Genomic DNA, 20186 nt, shown 5'->3' with positions numbered 1-20186 from the left:
CGCTTTAAAACCTGGCGCTCTTTTCTCCTCCTTGGAGATATAGGTCCTCTCAGGCATCCTCTTCCAAAAGAGACCATCTCATCCACATTGAAGATTTGCTTTAGTGAGTGGCCTCCTTCCTGGATAATCTGCTTGAATTCTGGCAGGAGTGTCTTGGCAGCAACCGAGTCTGAACTAGCAGCTTCACCAGTCATCTTTATGTTGTGGAAGTTATAACGATGCTTAAATCGTTGAAACCAGCCCCAGTTGACCGTAAAGGTCTCTTCCTTCGATCCTTCACCCTCTTCTTCCTTTATGTCGTCAAACATGGATCTGGCCTGATGCTGGACAACCATAAGGCTCACAGGCACATTGCGTTGATTCTGGTCCTCCATCCACATAGCCAGCATCTTTTCCACTTTTTCTATCAGAGTACTTCTAGTACAAGTTGTTTTAATTGCACTGAGAGAAGTACCACTTCCAGCACTAACCTTAATCTTGTCAGCTTTGGTTCGGATAGTATGCACCGTTGTGGGGGTTAGACAAAGCACAGCGGCTATGTCCACAGCACGTTCCCCTTTTTCAAATCGGGTTAATACATCCACTTTCGTAGCCAGGGTAATGGTCTTATGTTGCCTCTTCACTATACTAGCATCAATAGCACTTGATGGGCACTTGGCAGCCATTTCGAATGGTTAGAGTAGAATTTTAGAGCAAAAGCACTTAGGCACAAACAAATGATGTGAAGTCGTAACAGAGACTGGCTTGGCGTCGCTGTGACGTTACGCGAGTGAGGGCAGAGCACTGAGCCGAGAGAGCATAGCACGGCCAGACAAGAGAGGGTGATGCGCTGTAAAAAGTAGTCCGTGACGACGCAAAACGATGTTGTACCGAATCACCGGGACGTTAAACAAATTTTTGGTCTCTTAAGGCTTAGCGACGTACAGTAGTACCAAAACAACGTTATAAAATAATTTTTTATTGTTGTATTTTTGTGGGAGGGGGGAAATGCCTCGTAAGGCAGAATTTGGGATAACTTGGCAAGGGCAGAGCCCCATATGTGCCGAGTTATAGAGGGTTTACTGTACTTGCATTATTCAATTTTTGTGGGGGGCTTATGTTGCAGTGCAATCAGTTACAAAGCCAAAGATATATGGGTTAGGCCAATGAAAACAAGTTTTCTTTTTTTTTTGGGGGAGGGAGATTGATAAAGCAAAAAAAAAAATATTCATCGCGCACTGTCTCGCCTGCCCTGGGGGCTTCAGAGATGTGATCTTGGAACCGGAAAATTTAAAACATATCTCGTGCACGAGAGGGTTAATACATAGCAAAAGAGTAAAAATTACAATACCCTGTACTGTACACAGGTGTGTATGTGTGGGATGTTAACATATGCGTGGAGGCAGTGGGCTGTATTGTGTCGCCGACTCACCCGCATACCCCCCACCAAAGTGACGTCACGGCATACACACACACACACACACACACACACACACACACACACCTTAAGAGTCAGCTGGTTGAATGCATTACCCAGATGATATTTTAAGTGTAGGAGCTAGTTTTTGTACAGAAAATATGTGATAACTGTATTTTATAAATTGCTATTTATCAATTTTATTGCTGATGAAAGCAATTTTTGTTAACAAAGCAGTTATAGCGCCACTGGTGGTACACACACAAATGATTGACCAAAATGAACAAAGTTTGGATACCTGAAAGATTTAGATAATTGGAATTTGGATAAAAGGAATTGCATTGTAAATTAAATAAGGAGGTTGTTGGGTGTTAATGGGTTAGTACGGCAGGATCTAAATTTTACCAGGGAGTGCTGAATATTAATTCTGGTGCCTTAGATACTATGTGGTGCAATGTATAGTACTTTATACCCAAAATATTGGGCTGCTGCAGCACCCTCCCTTCCCACATCCATGTATTGGGTGGAGTGAGGGAATGAGGGGAGGAAGACATTGCAGCACACACAAGAAAAATAACTAACCACAAAGTGTGTGCAGGAGATGCTCATCTGCCAATGGTCAGTCACAAAATTTACAACAGCCTCGCGGATAGCTAAATTTTGATCGCGAATCTTGAAAAGTTACTAATAATTTTATGTGAATAAGTGAATTCTCAAACATGGAGTACAGAACAAATATTAAGTTCCATTACAAATAGTCAGAGGAGAAATATACCTGTAAATGAGAAATGTGAGACACATCACCTTGTGTAGGTGAGTTATATACACTACTAGACCTTCCAACTATTCAAGACAGAGGGATAAAAAAAAATTTAAATACAGTCAACCCTCACTTTACGCGGTCCCACATTCCGCGTTTCCACGTTTACGCGGTACCCAGCCGGAACCCGGGATGCTCACATTCCGCGGTGCGTGTACCCCTTTACGCGGAGTGTGTCCGGCTCGATGCTATTTTTAGATTCGCCCCTCCAGCCTGCTCCCGCCTCCGCAAGCCGCGCGGTAAGGTTGCGCAGTGCATGTCTCTGTTGCGTTATCAGTAACGTCATATGACGTATCGGACTGTGATTGGCCATGCTTCCCTACCTCCCTCCGCTGCTAGCTGTAATTGGTTTAAAGTAATATGACGTGTCCACCCGGGTGAGGGAGGGAGGGAGGGAGGAAAGATGACGCTTGACCTAGCCGTGGCAGTTTCATCCCTCCAGGCCACACTGTGTAATCGCACATCCATTGTTCTGTAAAATGGCTTCCGCCGGACCACCGCCCCCAGAGAGAAACCTTTCCTTGCCTGGACCCAGCCGCCCTAAGCCCAAGAAAACACGACGTTCCTTAAGCTACGAGGTGAAGTACAAGATCATCCGAGAGTTAGAGAAAGGAACAAGACAGGTTGATCTGGCGCGCCAGCATGGTATGAATGAATCTACGATCCGGACGATAAAGAAGGATGCAGCCAAGATAAAGGAGCACATGAAGATCACAAAGTCTACAGGTGCTTCTATGATCAAGTATTTCCACAACCAGGTGCTTCTCGAGACGGATAAATTACTTGTGAGCTACTTGGTGCGTCAGGCACGACGGAACATGGCGGTGGACACGCGCTCTGTTAAGGAGGACGCACGTGAACTGTATGCTGCAGTGTCACGAAAAATGGGAATTACTGAGCCCAAACCCTTTAATGCTTCCTCTGGGTGGTTACAGAGGTTTAAGATGAGGAACAAGATCACCAATATCAACATTGGTGGTGAAGAAGCTAGTGCTGACCGTGTTGCGGCTGGGGAATTTCCTCCGTTTTTAGGTGAGATTATGGAGGAAGGACAGTACACCGACAACCAGGTGTTTAACATGGACGAATCTGGTCTTTTTTGGGAAAAAGCTACCTTCCAAGACCTTCGTTGTGAAGAATGCCAGCAAGATTCGGGGCCGGAAGTTGCAGAAGGAGCGCATCACCGTCCTGTTTACCACCAATGCCTCTGGTACCTGTAAGCTCAAGTTATTGGTGATCCACAAAGCCAGCAAGCCGCACGCCTACAAGAGCATGGACATGACCAAGCTAAATGTCCACTGGCTGACCGCACGTAAGGCGTGGATGTTCTCTACACTGTCCCTCTCCTGGTTTGAAGAATGTTTCGTTCTCGATGTAAAGAAATTCTGTGAGCAACAGAATGTGCCATTCAAGATTTTGTTGCTGCTGGACAACGCACCAGGACACTCGCCCCTACTGTTAGATCGTCACCCCAACGTAAAAGTGGTCTTCCTTCCTCCCAACACTACGTCTATATTACAGCCCATGGACCAAGAGTTAATCTGTAATGTAAAAGCTGCATTCTCTACGAAAAAATTCAAGCTCCTGAACGACTACACCAACACCAGGGAAGAGTTGCGTAACCTGAGTGACACCACCACCGATAGCAAGAGCGAAGACGACGAGGATCAACAGTTGGCAGAGCAAAAAATACTTTTCAAACAATTCTGGAGAATATTCAACATCAAGAAAGCTGTTGACTTCTTGGCAGAGGCATGGAATCAGCTGTCTGTAGCAACTGTTCATCACGCATGGAGACATGTGTTGCAAGGCATTCCGGCCGTTAGGCAGAGTAAATCTGTGACTGGTGAGGTTCAGACTGTTGCAGTAGCAGTGGACCTTGCCAGAGAAGCTGCGCAGAGTGTTACAGCTCAGGCTTCTCCGAGACCACCAACGACGACATCCTGGAGGTGATAAGGGATCCTGATATGACTACCGACGAGATGGTAGATGATGATGACGTCAGTGAAGAGGCAGGTGGTGCGTCATCCCAAGAAGAACACCGCTTATCCCATAGTAATGTTAGGGGTGCCATCGAGTGTATCGAGAAAGTCAAGCTCCTCCTTTCCGACAACCCTGACGCAAACAGGTATGAAATCTTCACTACCCAGCTGTTGCAGACTATGGAGCCCTACTTCAAGGTTTATCACGACAACATAAACACCAGCCGTCAGCAAAGCATAACAGAGTTCTTCGCCCGCAACCCACCACGGCCAGCCCAAGCCAGTGATAGTGACAGAGGTAGAGACAGTGAAGATGACTTTGAGGGATTTGTCAGGGAGGCCCTGACAAGTGTGGATGACAGTGATGGTGACTCACCTGAGGGCCAGTAGCCTGCCCTCTGCCTCGGAACCAGCCTGCATCCCCGTATGCCGACCCATCTCTTCTACTAACGTAAGTGTTAAACCTAACTTTTAGTTTTCCTAACCTAACCTTTATTTTTCCTAACTTAACCTTTATTTTTCCTAACCTAACCACTTCTATATTAATTGTGTGTGCATACCATCATAAAGTTAAGATAAAATTTTTACTACAACATAGTTGTGTGTCGTCAAAAAGTGGAGTTTGGGGGTCAGCCCGGTCTCTATTTCAATTAATCCCATATGTTATGTTGTTCACTTTACGCGTTTCTCACTTTCCGCGATACCCTGTGGGTTGTATTAACCGCGTAAAGTGAGGGTTGACTGTACGTATTTACATATTATTCTCTTTAACTCAGATTACAAAAAATCAAACATAGGTAGTTAGGATATGACATTGCAATAATAGCACTTACTTTTAGTTTCTTTGTAAATGTATTCTCGATAGTTGGATCATAACTGTCCACAAACTGGCCATCCACAAACTGGATGCACAAAGAAGATTTTCCTGAAAAAAAAATAATAATAATTAAGAACAGTATTATATAAAGAAAGAATACATATAAAACATAATGAATACTGTATAAGTTGACTATGGCAACAACTTGAAAAGTACCATTTAATAATTTGATATGGTACAAATGCAGTACAGTATACAAACCTCCCCAAAAGGATATCTGTATGAAAGTGTTGTCAGATAATTTGATCCACATACAGCAAGACCACTTTAAGTCAGGCTTCTGTAAATGGGACAAGCTCTGGCTTTAGGGTATTGTGTGGTGCAGAAGTTAAGCGATTTGTTCATATTTTGTGCTTTCCTAGTGTATTATTATGGCCTCTAAAGTAAGTAAAGGCAAAACAACACCACTGGAAGAAATGGAATGGTGCTCAGAACTACCAACTGTAGAGAAACTGAAGATACGAAACAATTGATGATGGGGTCTCCATCAACATTATCTGAGAGGAGTTTGGGCTTAAGCAGAGTAATTTTTATGACAACAGCTAGACTAAGTTCATACTAAATATATGTGTAACTAAATATGAAATGTAATTAAATGCAACTACAGTAGCTATTGTAAATGAAAGCAGCCCCCCAGCGGCCTCCACCTCAAGATTCATCTGCTACAATAAAGGTAAAACGTACAGAATATGTACACTGTTAACTTTTTGTTTTTGAAAGAGATTATTCAACAAAATGATGATCGAAAGCACCCAGGGGAATATATTATGCACAAGTCGGAATTCTAGATAAGTCGGATAGCCCCGAGCCCCATATTGTCCAACTTAAAGGGGTCTTATTGTAGTAGATACGGGTGTATACCAATACCTGTTGCAAAATAAAAATAACAATCATTACAAAATCCTCTACTAGAAAAAGCAAAATAATTCACTCATGAGACATAGGCAATATTTCATCGATCATATGAGGCGCTTCGTGTCAAAAGGAGGTGAAGCGACACCCCGGGCAAATTGAGTTTTTTGATGGATATCATTATTTTCACCCTTCCTCTACATGTTGGCATTGGATGTAACCCTCTAGCTAGAATAGAAATACAGTAGAAAGTCCTTCAAAAATAAAGTGTGATTTCGCCTCGGGGCCTGGAGCTACGTATCCAGCTGTGTGCTCAGTCCAAGGTGGCAACATCCCGTTCAGAGCGAGAGGAGTGCGAGCCAATGACAGCGCGCCTCCCTCGGACCATACCCCCAAGGCAGCCAATCACAATGGATTTCCCCTTGCTACGTCACAGCTCCTCGGCTAATCCGCGCACCCAGATGCTGCCTCCTTAGTTTTGTTGCATATTTTAGCATCAGGAGATTAAGTGTACGTTCTACTGCTATTTTTGATAACTTTTCGGCGTAACGCTGACTTTATTCATGTTCCACGGGTGTGAGAAGTGCTGTGCAATATCTGCCCGATACTAGAGCAAGACTCGAGTGAGGCACGAGTTTAAAGACAATGTGGCATGTAATGACGATGGCAATGACGGTAAAAGTGAGCTTGAAATAGATGAAACTGAGTATACTCATTATACAAAAAGTGACTGCTATGCATCACAAGATTTTTTGTAGATTGTGATCCGGTACAGTCACGTGACATGCACTGACGGCAATAATGACGATGAAAGTGAAGATGAAAATGATGAAAGTGAGTCTAATGGTAACACAAACAGTGACACTAATGTATCACAAGAACATACAGACTGAGGAGGTAGAAGTGGACAGTGACGAGACATACATTGACCTTGACAGTGATGGAAGTGAGTCTGACCCAACAAATGCTAATGAAAGTAAGCCCATAACTCGAGTCTTATAATGAAACTGAACTGTTGCCGGCAACAATAATCAATGATTTAGTTGATGAAGAATCTGTGTGGCAACTTTTAGAGAGTGCAGAGAAAGACTTTAATCAGTACGTGACTGATTATGACGAGGCCATTAAAGTTATACGCACTCCTCAGGATTTACATAACTTCAAGTTACTACGATCTTCAGGGATAATAAAACGAAGGAACTAAACAATTAAGATTGTAATACTATTGTCATAATACTGTTTTTACCAAAGATTATGCAAACTTTCTCCACCTGTATCCGTGGAGGGAGGGGTAATAATGGGGGGGTGAGTGTAGTGGTGTTTCCTTATTATTACACACTATTATAAATCTTTGGCTAATGATAGGGATGGAAAGATAAATACTGATAGGCAAATGATTTTTTTTATTATTATTTAATTATTTAAGGGGGTTTAGGGGGGGGTTATGGGGGTGGGTGTAAGACGAGTGCTGTTTTTGGTGATCATTAACTTGTTTTACAGTATTAGCCCACAAAAATATGAAAATTTTGCAGAAAAGTGAGATTATTGTTGGTTTGACGATCAAACAACTGTACATCACCAGTAGTTATTCTCATTCAACTTGCGATAAAATAATAACTATTCACAGTACTAACTTCCAGTTTTCACAGTTTGCTAGGAGAGGGATTGAGCTGCACAATAAAAAAAATTAACCCTCTAGCTTAAAAAACAAAAAAGTTATGGTTGTTTGAACTTAGAAAAACTATAAATGCGTTTTTCTCAAGCTTTTTTAATTTGGCGTTTCACCCCCTTCTGATGCGGAGCACCTCATGTGCAACACATGTATAACCACTCATCCCATCAATAATATGCCTTTAGGCATACTGGTAAATCTAGGTGTCACATTCTGAGTTGTGGGATCAAGCGATTCATTCCTGTCAACCTGACTGTGTGGCACCTCAATGCTGTCAGGGATCTGTGAAACTAGATCATCAGTTTCATAGAGGCATTCAGCACTTCCACCCCATGGAGCCAGATATAAAATAGACACCATTGTTTCCCTGCCATCAAGAAAGAAAACATAAGCATACTGAGAATTTGCCTCAAGGAGTTCCACTTTCTCGAAAGCAGAGTCATACTTGGATTGTCTGGTGTGACATCTCAGAAGAACTGATCTAGGCAATGAGAGACAAGTTGGAATAGAGCTAACACTATACATTTCCACGCTAAGGGGCAAATTAAAAAATTACGTAATGTAGAGGGGGTGGGGGGTATCAAGCGAGGTGTTAGTGTGTTACAGGGGGTGGGTGGGGGGGGATGTCAGAAGTGTTATATAACAGTAAAAAATCAAATAAAGCCTAAATAATACAGATGTAATCTTTGAAAGTCTTTAATACTAAAAGTGCACTAAGAATTACAAAGCAATATATGTACTGAGATCTTTCTACAGTAGAAGTCCAAAAATCCGGACTGCATGGGGATTGGGTCGGTCTGGATTTTCGGATTTTCCGGATTCTCAGGCAGTACTTCTAAAATTCAATTTTAAGGAGGAATAAAGAAGAGATGAACAGATACATTTTGATAGTTTATTCATTAGCAAATATAGCATGCTTCAGTTATCAAAACGAGCAGTTTTAAAGAAAAAGCTGTGATTTTTAGAATTTTAATCTTTGCCTTTTATATGTCATAAATTGTAGACTTTCCAATGTCGTATGTTTCCATTAGAACAGTAATGCTCACACCACGTTCTAGTTTCTTAATTATTTCAAGTTTGTCACTCAATTTCAACGTGTTCTTCTTTCTCTTTACACAACAAAGTTTATTTACTTTAGGAGCCATTATTATGGGCTTGTACAGTACTCTGTAAATGGAAAGAGTAGGACTCAAACTTACATACTTTGTCACAATTTGATGGCTCGTTTTAAAGTGGCGACCAAGTGGTCGCTTGTCGCTGTGCAGCTGTGGTGCTCACGCATGCGCACATACACACAAAAGCCAGCTTAAAAAAAAAAAAAAGTGAGTTTTCGAAAAGTCCGGATTCTTGGGTGGTCCGGATTTCTGGCATCCGGATTTTTGGACTTTTACTGTACACCGTGTCAAATGCATGCACATTCTATTTATTTTTCAAATAAAGGTGAAACCAAGAAATACTACTTTAATAATGAAAGCAAATGTATTTCATTTAATATATTCCTGATATATTGTTTGCATGTAAAAAAAAAAAAACAATATACTTCTGAAAACTCAGTTCTCAGTCTAAATATTTAAGTATCCAGGGGTGGTTATGTGTGCTGTCCCAGATTAGTTTAACAGGAACTGTTTTCACATATCATTTTCCCTCTCGAGTTGAGGAATTTCTAGGCAGTAGTCGCAAATAAACTGAGTTGCGTGATAATTGAAAACCCTTTGTATGTAAAGCAGCTGTTAAGTCATCCAGTCTTGACAGTTCTGATTACTTCAGAGCATCTTTTCTCATCTGCTGCAAAGCCTCCAAGTGTTATTTCTACAATGTCATTATGTAACAAATTATCATCTGCAATCTTTGGTGGCCTTCCTTTGGTTGAGGATGGATTGCCCTCCAGCTTTTTTCTTGTTGCTTCATCCAATTCTTCAAGTTTCCTTTTGTAATTTTCTCGAAACTTTCTTTGTCTTTCCTGATTCGGTTTAGTCTTCTTTCTTCAAATCATCAATTTCTGTTTCTTTCTTTTTCAAAGATTTGCATTCTTCATATGTAAGCATGCCACAACCACCCTTGTACAGCTCATTGACATGATCCTGAAGTTCACATAATTTGAGATTCAGCTGGTCTTGTTTTGGAGAGGTAATGGCCTGCTTCACTGGGACATGCTCTTTCACTTCCTTTACACTGACAATTTCAACATTCCCTGTCTGTATAAGGATCATCAGCTTTGTCTTCAGGGTCAGCTTGTTCTTTCTGTACTCCAGCTTTGGAGCTGTTGGGAGAAGAAAAGTGAATGTCAGATTAAGTATACCCAATGTGCATTTGTTACACATGTAGAAGAAACATTCAACTAAAACTACAGCTAAAAAAAATTGCAGACTGTGTTTACCCTGTGACACATTTTTATATTTTTCATTGCAATATTAATTTGTTAAAAGTCCTACAAGATGTAGACTAAAAATGTATAAAATACTGTGTTAAGTTAGGCCTACCTTTCTCCAGAATGATAGGAGCCTTCCTTTTTACTTCATTTCCTGTTGCTTCCATTCCTGAAGCTTTTGTGCAACAGCACTATTCAGATCAGCACCAAGATGACTCTTCTTCAAGTCGCGCAATATTTGAGAAACCTGTCGGGATAGTCTTTTTTTATTTTCTAGGGTAGGCTTTCCCATAACCTCTTACAAGCTGCAGGAACAAAACTTTTTTCTGACTTTTGTGTTGTTGCCATATTCAGTATCAGCAAAGTGTTGTAATGTACCTGGAATTGTTGAAAAACACAGTTTAAGTTATTCAATCTCTTTTATCCTATAAATACCATATAAATATCAATGCTAATTACTGGTGCACACCATTTACATCAAATTATCTTTACAGAAAATCAAGGTAATTTCTGAATTAATGTACAATTAAACTGATTTTGCTTGAGATACTGTTGAAAAAAAAAAATTAGAAGGGCCAAGCTTGCTCTGGCCTCTAATTTGCTCATATAAATTTGACATCAAATAAGAATGGCACCGCCATAAGACTTGGATTTTAGCAACTTTTTATGCTGTGTCGGGCAAATAACACTATATCACCTTATATAGAGCACTCAATACTGAACACATATGCATGGTACAAACTACCAAAAGTGGCTTAAAACCTAAAGAAATAAGAAAAAACACAGGACTGTTTACCTCTCAGCGCACCATGCATGAGGAAGGCATCAGCTGACGCGTCTGAGCGGCCTGAGTGTAGTTGCCTTGGCGCTCACTAGATGGTAGCAAACGACATCTGGCACGGTTTTCAAGGACGAACAACTAGTCCCGCATGTCGCGGGAGGGAATTTTTTTTTTACTTCCTGTGGAATATACTCGCTTTATGCTTAAGGTCACAGCGCAAAACCTCCCAAGTATATTCCTGTATACATAATACACACTTACAATGTTCTGTATTGATGGATATAATGGTTGTGATGATAACTACTCCCTCGCACAGAACAAGACAAGCCCATCATTTTTTGCACTTATTCACGCCATGGAAATTCGCACTTCTGTGCAAATTTTAGGGGTCTTGCCCTCCCCTGCATATTATTCAGCTGTTGGTGTGATCTGAAGCAGTGTTAGCAGTGTTATGAGTCTGGGAGAGGGGGGGGGGGTGTTCAGGGTTATGTTACGTAATAGTTTAGGGAGGTTTGGACAGTGTTACAGGAGGTGGGGGGGTATAAATTTGGGTGGAAAAACGTGTTACATAATTTTTTAATGGCCCCTAACCTGGCCCGTAAGCCACACCCCTCGTCTACAGCTACAAATAGCCAATTGGTTCATAGAAAATGTATGTGTAGCTGTCCATTTATTCATACTAAATGTGTTCAAAATTAGTAATCAGACAACTACACGAGCATTTTCTTTGAATCAATCAGCTATTTTTATAGAAGAGGGGCGTGGCTTACGGGCCAGGTTAGCGTGGAAATGGAATACAGTAGTCGATCAACATTGGAGGTTGAATAAATGTTCATGTGGTGTGGCATTTGTTGCTGCCAACAGTAGTCTACATATTGAATGCAGTGCATCCGGCAGGACGATTTACAGTGGGTGGTAGGCAAGCCTTGAGATTTGATCATGAGCGTCACCGCTTTCCATATCACATTGTTGTACCAATGGGGGGTTATATGGAGTAATCCAGCTTGTAGAAATTCCTCAGCTGTGTAGGATATCCTACACCTCTGATGGCATGAAGGAAGTTCCTGTCCAAATGCAGGCATATCAAAGATAACGAACACCGGGTTGAGGCATTTGATAATGGTTTGGGCTGTCATATCGGGACAGGCAAAAGAGAATGGGAAACAAGAGAACTTGTCTATTTCTGTAAGTAAATACTGGTTAGATGAAGACCTTGTTAGAAGTCCTTTGAAATCAATGCTGAGCCTCTCAAACAGACATGTCGCTTTGATAAGTTGAGATGTCTCAGGGCAATGAAACCTTGGTTTGAACTCTGCACAAATGGAGCATAAAGAAGAGAGTCTCTTCACGTCCTCGACTTAGTACAGTATGGAAGGTTTTGCTTTCTGACAAGATGCACATGATGCCTGGGTAGCAGAGAGAGTTGTGGAATTTTATCAATGTGTCAAAGATGATATTGAATATAAAAGTTGTAGAAGGCAAGCTCGACTCTCCACCTCTGAATTTTATCATTCTTGATTTTGCCTGACTGTTTAGTCAAACATGAATGCCACAGATTTTTTATTGGCAATAAGGATGAAGTGGCATCCAGACAGATAATGTAGCCACTTGAGCAGCACCTCTACGATGACGTACACCTAATATACTAACGAATGCTTCATTCATTTGCGTTTAGCATCCTAAAACAGAAGGACATAGGTTTGCCTGCTTGGTTCAGAGTGGCAGCAATTGCAGGATCTGAAACATCAGTCTCCACAAGAAAAGGAGTTGGCTTGTCAATGGAGAGCACCAATGCATTTTCTATTCACACTAATCATGACAGTAGCCAAAGCCAGACTTTCTGATGATGTGATGTAAATAACTGCAAGTGAGAGAGATTGAAGAGCAGAAGATATTCCAGATCCTGTTGATCTGCACACTTTTCCCAAAATGACCTTTTTGTCACATTTGTTGCAAACAGCTTCACGTGCTGGACAGTTCTTCAACATCAATTGAAGAAGATGGAACTGCACTAAAGGTTGTCTGCGGTGTGGCGTACGACTCTAAGCTTTTCTGTGCTTGATCGAGGGCTCTCGCGTGGTCAAATACAGTTGAGAGATCAGGTGTTTTGTTCTCGAGGAGCCACTGGTGAATGACACCTGACAGCAATCCACTTATGAAGGCATCTCAGATCACCTCCTCTTAGCATTTTTTAGCAATGACAGTCTGGTAGTTGCAGTCCTCACTCAGGTGCTTCCGAGTTTGAAGGTATACTCATCCAACGATTCTCCTGGCTGCTGGCTAGGAAATGTCATGTGTAAACTTCATTCTTAGGTTTCATATACAGGTTTTGCAGAGCCTCCACTATAGTGTTCTCATAAGTCACACAATCAAAAATTTACTCATACACAGAAGGAGCAATGCAGTACAGTAAGCACATTCAGCTTGCCTGGAGAGTGTTGCTAAATGGCTGTAAGAAAGCTTACAATCCTATGCTCAGTGCTTGAGTTTGGGTTGGACACATATTGCTCAGGTTGCAGAAACTGTCAATGGTGCTCCAGATGTATGTTACGATCCTTGTTTGAAGACTTTGTTGAACAAATCGAGGTATAAGTCAGATTCTAATTTATGGGTTTTAGTTACAAAATATTTATCAAAATAATTAGCTACAGACATTAAAAAAATTATTTTCTAACATCATTCAACTGACCATCACACAGAAGGAATCATTTAATGGGATGTGCTCTCCCAACTTTTTTGGTGTGAAAGAAATAATACAGTACAGTATTCAAAATATATAAGAATCAAGATTTACAAAGGAATATTTGATGCAAAAGGAAGACGAAAGTTTGAGATGGAACAACATTGCAATTGTTTAAGTGGGACAAATAGTATCTATGCTACAAATAAGAAAACCAAGAAATTAAAAATTGATCCAGGATTTTCTATTTCACAGAAGTCAGGATAAGAAGACTCATGGATGTTACCCATCAACTCTTATGGGAAGCAACTATAGCCAAACCTTGACCCTGATGGTTAGCACTAATCAAACAACTACTGTACTATAATAAGTGTTGGTGGTACAACAGTAACACATTTATCACTCACCACTATCCTAGGTTCAAGTCCTGGCCCAAGACAGACATGGGAAGGGTGTTATCTACTGTGACCCTACCAAACATTACAGGTTTCCTCCAGGTACAGTACTGTACTCTAGTTCCTCCTGTAAGTACTAAGACTGGACAATAAAGTTCATATCATGGTAACAAAGAAGATACCAATTGCCCTAGTGGTCATTAACCTGGCATAATATGTGGTGAAATGATAAAATTAAGAATGAAGAATTTATTTTCAACATATAGAAAAAAGTTGTCAAGTTGCTGCTGCAGTTGTTTCTTATTAGTACTGAGTATGAAACATAATAGTGTTGCTGTCAATGTCTATGAAACATTTGGATGACAATGATGCCTCCAGATACTCATGTAAGCAAATATGGCAGCAGCCTTCTTACATAAGCAACAGTAGCAGCATCTTTGCTAACAAAAAGCTTAGGACAAAAACTGAACAGGAAAACTGCTATTCCTCCACCTGATTTGCTTTATTCCTGAGGTAAGAAATAAGTTTTTCTTTTAGAGACTTTTCCTTGGGTAGCTGGTTAACCCAGATCAATGTCCTTCAACCCTTACACCCACCCTTGGTGACGTACCAAGATGCCCGACTAGCTCGCCCCGGGTGACGTTCCAGAACGCTCGCCTTTTCCTGCCACTGTTTAAATGCCCAGCACGGGTTATCAGGTTCCAGTGTGACTATTTGCCCGTCACACCAAACGCTCGGTCACAGGGAAGCTTCCTGAATGTAATTACCTATTTTTGTTTGTTTCATTTTCATTGTTTGTCTATTTTATCATGTTGTATCAAAGTAATATTGCTAAAAGTAGTGTAGTATTACTGGAAAATAATACTATGATTATGCTATAAATGTATTTATTTGTGGAATTATTATTATTTTATTCATTACTTGCTCTACCAAACACAAAGACAGCCAGACGGCCTGTCGACCGACTGTGTGTGTGTTGCCAAGCACTTTTTATGAAAAATAATGCAAATCAAATATTTGAAATGAATTAGTTATAGCAAATACTGTATTATAATCAGTAAATATATACAGTAAAAGTCCAAAAATCCGGATGCCAGAAATCCAGACCACACGAGAATCCGGACTTTTCGAAAACTCAAACTTACCTTTTTTTTTTTTAGCTGGCTTTTGTGTGTATGTGTGCATGCGTGAGCGCCACAGCTGCACAGCGACAACAAGCGACCACGGGGTCGCCACTTTAAAACGAGCAATCAAACTGTGACAACGTATGTAATTTTGAGTCCTATTCTTTCCATTTATAGAGTACTATACAAGCCCATAATAATGGCTCCTAAAGTAGACAAACTTCGTTGTGTGAAGAGAAAGAAGAACACGTTGAAATTGAGTGACAAACTTGAAATAATTAAGAAACTAGAACGTGGTGTGAGCAATACTGTTCTAATGGAAACATACGACATTGGAAAGTCTACAATTTATGATATAAAAAAGGCAAAGAATAAAATTTTAGAATTCACAGCTTTATCTTTAAAACTACTCGTTTTGATAAATGAAGCATGCTATATTTGCTAATGAATAAACTATCAAAATGTACCTGTTCATCTCTTCTTTATTTCTCCTGAAATTTGAATTTTAAAAGTACTGCCTGAGAATCCGAAAATCCGGACCGACCCAATCCCCAAGCAGTCCGGATTTTTGGACTTGTACTGTACATTACATTTACTGGCCATCCTGGACACAAAGGCGAGCTAAAAATTGCTACTAAGTGTGTAGGTGACCACGAGGCTCGCTGTCACAAGCTGTCCCCTTATCTCCCTCCCTCCGCGCTGCCACGGAATTTTCTAGAGGGTAAATATATAGTTTTTCTTACTTTTTTTTATTGTTTTATCATTAAAAAAGGTTAAAAATTATTTTGGGAAAAGTTGATTTTTCTCGATTTACCCAGCGTGAGGGATACGAACAGCGGCACCCTAACCTCGGGCTAAAGGGTTAATACAGGTATTACCAATATGAAAAAACATGGTTAATATAATTAAATCCTGTTTTGGCAATTTAAGAAATTGACCTTGTAAAAATAGCTGGGAAAATACAAGGAATGCACTGGAACCATAATACAGATAAACCCCAAGATACGATGGGGTTAGGTGCCTGAAAAACCCATCGCTGGGTGAATTATTATAGATAAGGATCATTATAACATGTGGTTCAATGGGATGCGTTCCCAGCCAGTCCCCAAACACACATGTATCACCGACAAAAATTTCCTACAATAATACAATCAGTACAAAACAATTAAACAACAGTCACCACATCATAAAGAACAAAAGTCTGGTCATCATCACATGTCCCCTTCGAGGCTAAGGTGACTCATGTAGGTGGAGTGAAGATGTCACTCTGATTCCCACACAGCCTCTGGGGAGTCTCATGCTGCTTAACAGTGTCAAGCTTCACCTCAGAGACATGGTTGTCTTGGATGTCTTGACCTTCCCAGACATTTTCGAAGTTACACTGCTTACTTCAGTCACAAAAACAGAGCGAAAGCACTTGTCACAAAAACAGAGCGAACAATGATAATAAAAGCAATGATCGCGGCCAACACTGCTCACATCATTATCACAACAACAGAGGCTAAGCACCTTACAGTCACAAAACAACAGAAAATATCACTTCACAGTCACCACAACACAGTTCAATCTAAATGTTAGTGCATTTCTCTTACTATACAAGAAAAACTTAACACACCGATGATAAGCACAATGTATGATACTGGCCAGGTTTACGATCCACCAAATACAGGTCTGTAATGCACGGGTTGGCCGTGTGGTGGTGCATGGGTAGGCTTACAAGTGAAGGTAGAGATGTGTGGTGCATAGGGTTAAATATTGTTTCCTTATAAAATGTCAATGACTTGATATAGAAGAATTTGCACGGCTGGAATCCCTGCAAGACAGCGATTAATTTGAGTATATACAACCCATAATTTGCACTAGATATAAAAAAATCCAACTAATGGATATCATTAATGTAAATTTTTTCTCATATATAGAGATTTTCTTAGTTTATGACCATCGTTAAAACAAAATATCTCTTAACAGGATATCGTATATCGAGGTTTACCTGTATCAAGTTCTGACCAGAACTGGAACTTAGGGTGTTAAAGCTATTTAAGTAGTAGCCAGCTATCAAACAGGGAGGTACTACCGCCTAGGGAGATATTGGAAGCATAATGTGTTGTCTAATGGTAGACCCTGTTGTCATATGGCATCACAAAAATTGTGACTAAGTCCCAGGTTGCTGATCTGACTTTCTGCCTCATTTACACACAACTGCAGGGTCTCAATTATTTCTCTTACTTCGGCAACACAGCATACTTAACGGGTATATGACCTGTGCCTGGGTGGGCTAATTCCCGTAAAAGAAAAAAAAACAAATTGTTTTAAGTGCGGTATACAGTACATGACATTCAAAAACCCCAGTACAGTACTGTATGATATTATTTGTCAAGGTTAAAAAAAATTTCAAGTCAATTGTTAAACATAACCATGAATATGAAGGTTTAGGTTATTTATTGTTTACCTGTACTTAATGCACTGGTTCCCAAACTGAGGGCTACAGAGTTATTCAAAGGTTAATAATCACACATGCTTGCAAGAAAACATGCAACCTTATATTTATGATCCCTTCACCTACAGAACAAACAGTTTGTAAATAAACTTAAATAACTGCAGCTGGTTCTGTCACTTATACCTGGTACAGTACTGTACAGTACAATAGATACGATTTAAGAAGTAATAGTTTTAGCTAAACATATTGTACTGTACATCAATATTCATTGACCATAGTATTTTTTTATGTTACATTATCCATTAGAAATAAGAAGCATTAGCAGTGAATTGTATTTTAACCCATGAAACAGTAACCAATACCACTATAAAAAGTTCCGGTTCTGCCCAGTAATTTTGCCGACGTTCCGGCACAAACCAGAACTGCTTAAAAAATTGAAGCTCCGGTGTATCCCTAAAAAAAATACCATGCATGAACAAACTCAAGTTTGTGCATATGGATACCAGTATTAACTAATATTGATGTCGATAAATATCTAAAAATTTCTGGGTTACTTTTACTGGACTCGCTGTGCTACGTTGGTTGTCTAGCCAATCAATAGCGAGGAGGTTCAAATTCAGTCAATCAGCATCAAGTACTGTACTGTACTATGATATCAACTACTCCACCCGTTTCAGTTGCGCCTTGACTCTTTAAACAAGGGTGTGTGTAACAATTGTAATTATTCTTTTCAGACATTGTCAATTTCACACACAACTCAAACAATGATCATGGAATAGAGAATTTTGTGAAGTATGGAATACCTGTACAGTACTGCAATAATGCCAGCATATAAAGGCAAGAAAATTGCAGTTAACATGTGGTAAGATATTTAAGATTAGGTTTTGTTAGGTTTTCATTTTGAATGGTTTTTTCCCCAGACATTTAAACAAGAAATAAAAGTCAAAATGAATAGAGCACATACTATTGAATTAGAAAAAGAATTAAACCTAAGCATAAAAGTTGCAATGGGCTTTAATCACATACATACACAGAACAGTACTGTACAGTACTGTGTTTGTTGAAAGTATTTCTTCACACAGAGGCTTGTGAAAGGTCAGTTTGGTGAATATTTTCATGGAAAGGATTGACCAATAAATGAAGGATGTAGGGAAAATCATATGAGCCAAAATTGGAATCTTGCCCCGGTCCTCAACCAACCACTTCAATACGTGGCAGTTTTGGAGGTGAAGTTGGTATGATGCCAATTACAGGTTGACAACCCCTTATCCAAAATTCCGAAAACTTCTGAAAACCGAAAGTTTTTCCCTGGAGCATCACATACCCTAGTTTGTTTTTGTTTTGTTTTTACAGGGATTAGCCCACACAGGCACAGGTCACTGACCCACATTGAGGCCTGGGGGGGCAAAACAGTAGTAGTATTAATGAGTGGGTTAAGGAAATCCAAGCTCTGTCTGATATTGCTAAAACAGAGCCACATGCGGCTTATGCGGCATTCATCCATGGAGTCAAGCATTGCTGGAATTACCCACTGCGCACTATCCCTGATATTGGATCCCTCCTCCGCCCTCTGGAAGAAGCCAACAATGTCGCTTTTATCCCAACACTAGCGAAAAACCTTGCTTAACCCCAGCAGAAAGGTCAATCCTTGCACCACCACCGAGACTAGGAGGAATGGGATTGACTAATCCAGTGGAGCTTGCCCGTACAGAACATCAGAACTCTGTCAAGCTCACGGCAGCTCTCACTGAGCACATATTATATCAGAATGCAGCAAGTCAGGTGGATACCAACGAATTAAACAAGATTCAACGGCCCATTATGACAGAGAGGCAGCAAACCCAAAGTGATAATCTGCAACAACTGTTGCAACAAGTGCCAGAGAACGTGAAAAGAAAATTAGCTATAGCGCAGGAAGTGGGCGCCTCAAACTGTTTAACAACGTTACCAATAAGGGCAAAAGGCTTCATCCTTAATAAACAGAAATTCACAGATGCCATTGCTCTAAGGTATGGTAGGCCAGTAGAAGGTTTGCCCTCTCAATGCATGTGTGGCTCATCCTACGACATCAACCACGCCTTGGTGTGCAAGAAAGAGGGCTTCGTATGCATGAGGCATGACGAAGTAAGGGATGTAACAGCAAATCTACCGAGGGAAATCTGCCACGACGTCATGGTGGAACCGCGCCTCCTTCCATTGGACGGTGAGAACCTCCGTCACAGGACTTCAAACACATCTAACGAAGCTCGTGTGGACGTCAGTGGTCGACGATTCTGGACACGGGGACACCGAGCCTTTTTTTGACATAAGGATTTGTTATCCCATGGCCGCATGTCACCGCAACCTAGCTCTCGATGCTGCACACAGGAGGAACGAGAACGACAAGATTAGGGCATATGGGGAGAAAATTCAGAACGTTGAACAAGGCAGCTTCACTCCTCTGTTGTTCACAACCTCTGGTGGGAATGGACCAAGTGCAAGATGCTTCTACGCCAGACTCGCGGAGGTGTTATCTGAACGGTAACAGCAGCCCAGAAGTTATGTTACAGCCTGGTTGAGATGTCGGCTGTCCTTCTCTCTGCTTAGGTCTGCATTGCTTTGCCTCAGGGGAATGAAAGCATCGGCCCCAAAGCCGACAACAGTCGCAGATATCGACTTTGAGGCAACAGTCACTGAATGCCGTATAGATCTGCGGTTCAACTAACTCAACACAGCCAGGGTAGCTACTTATGTATTAGGATAGTTCATTTTAAGGTTATAAAATGGCGGCAAAGGTGTGGCTATTGAGGGAGGCTGGAGGCC

The 20186-nt window shown here is 40.8% G+C and overlaps 1 protein-coding gene and 1 long non-coding RNA gene across 2 annotated transcripts in view; both read right to left on the bottom strand.

Moving 5' to 3' along the window:
* The window catches only part of LOC121862383 (GTP-binding protein Rheb homolog), a 52495-nt gene that overhangs the window by 23855 nt on the left and 8454 nt on the right, over nt 1-20186 (bottom strand). The window contains exon 2 of the mRNA XM_042360649.1: nt 5032-5123. Within this exon, the coding sequence (XP_042216583.1) occupies nt 5032-5123 (92 nt within the window). The remainder of the gene's footprint in view (nt 1-5031; nt 5124-20186) is intronic.
* LOC121862385 lies at nt 8280-14631 on the bottom strand. The gene is made up of 3 exons (XR_006088220.1): nt 10764-14631; nt 10080-10345; nt 8280-9859 (listed from the first exon to the last, which is right to left on the bottom strand). It is a non-coding gene; the product is annotated as an uncharacterized LOC121862385 (long non-coding RNA).

The sequence above is a fragment of the Homarus americanus genome, unplaced genomic scaffold (genome assembly GCF_018991925.1).
Source record: "Homarus americanus isolate GMGI-L3 unplaced genomic scaffold, GMGI_Hamer_2.0 scaffold31037, whole genome shotgun sequence".
Classification (NCBI taxonomy): domain Eukaryota; kingdom Metazoa; phylum Arthropoda; class Malacostraca; order Decapoda; family Nephropidae; genus Homarus; species Homarus americanus.
Note: the sequence above shows the minus strand (reverse complement) of the source record. Positions and strands in the feature narration are given on the sequence as shown.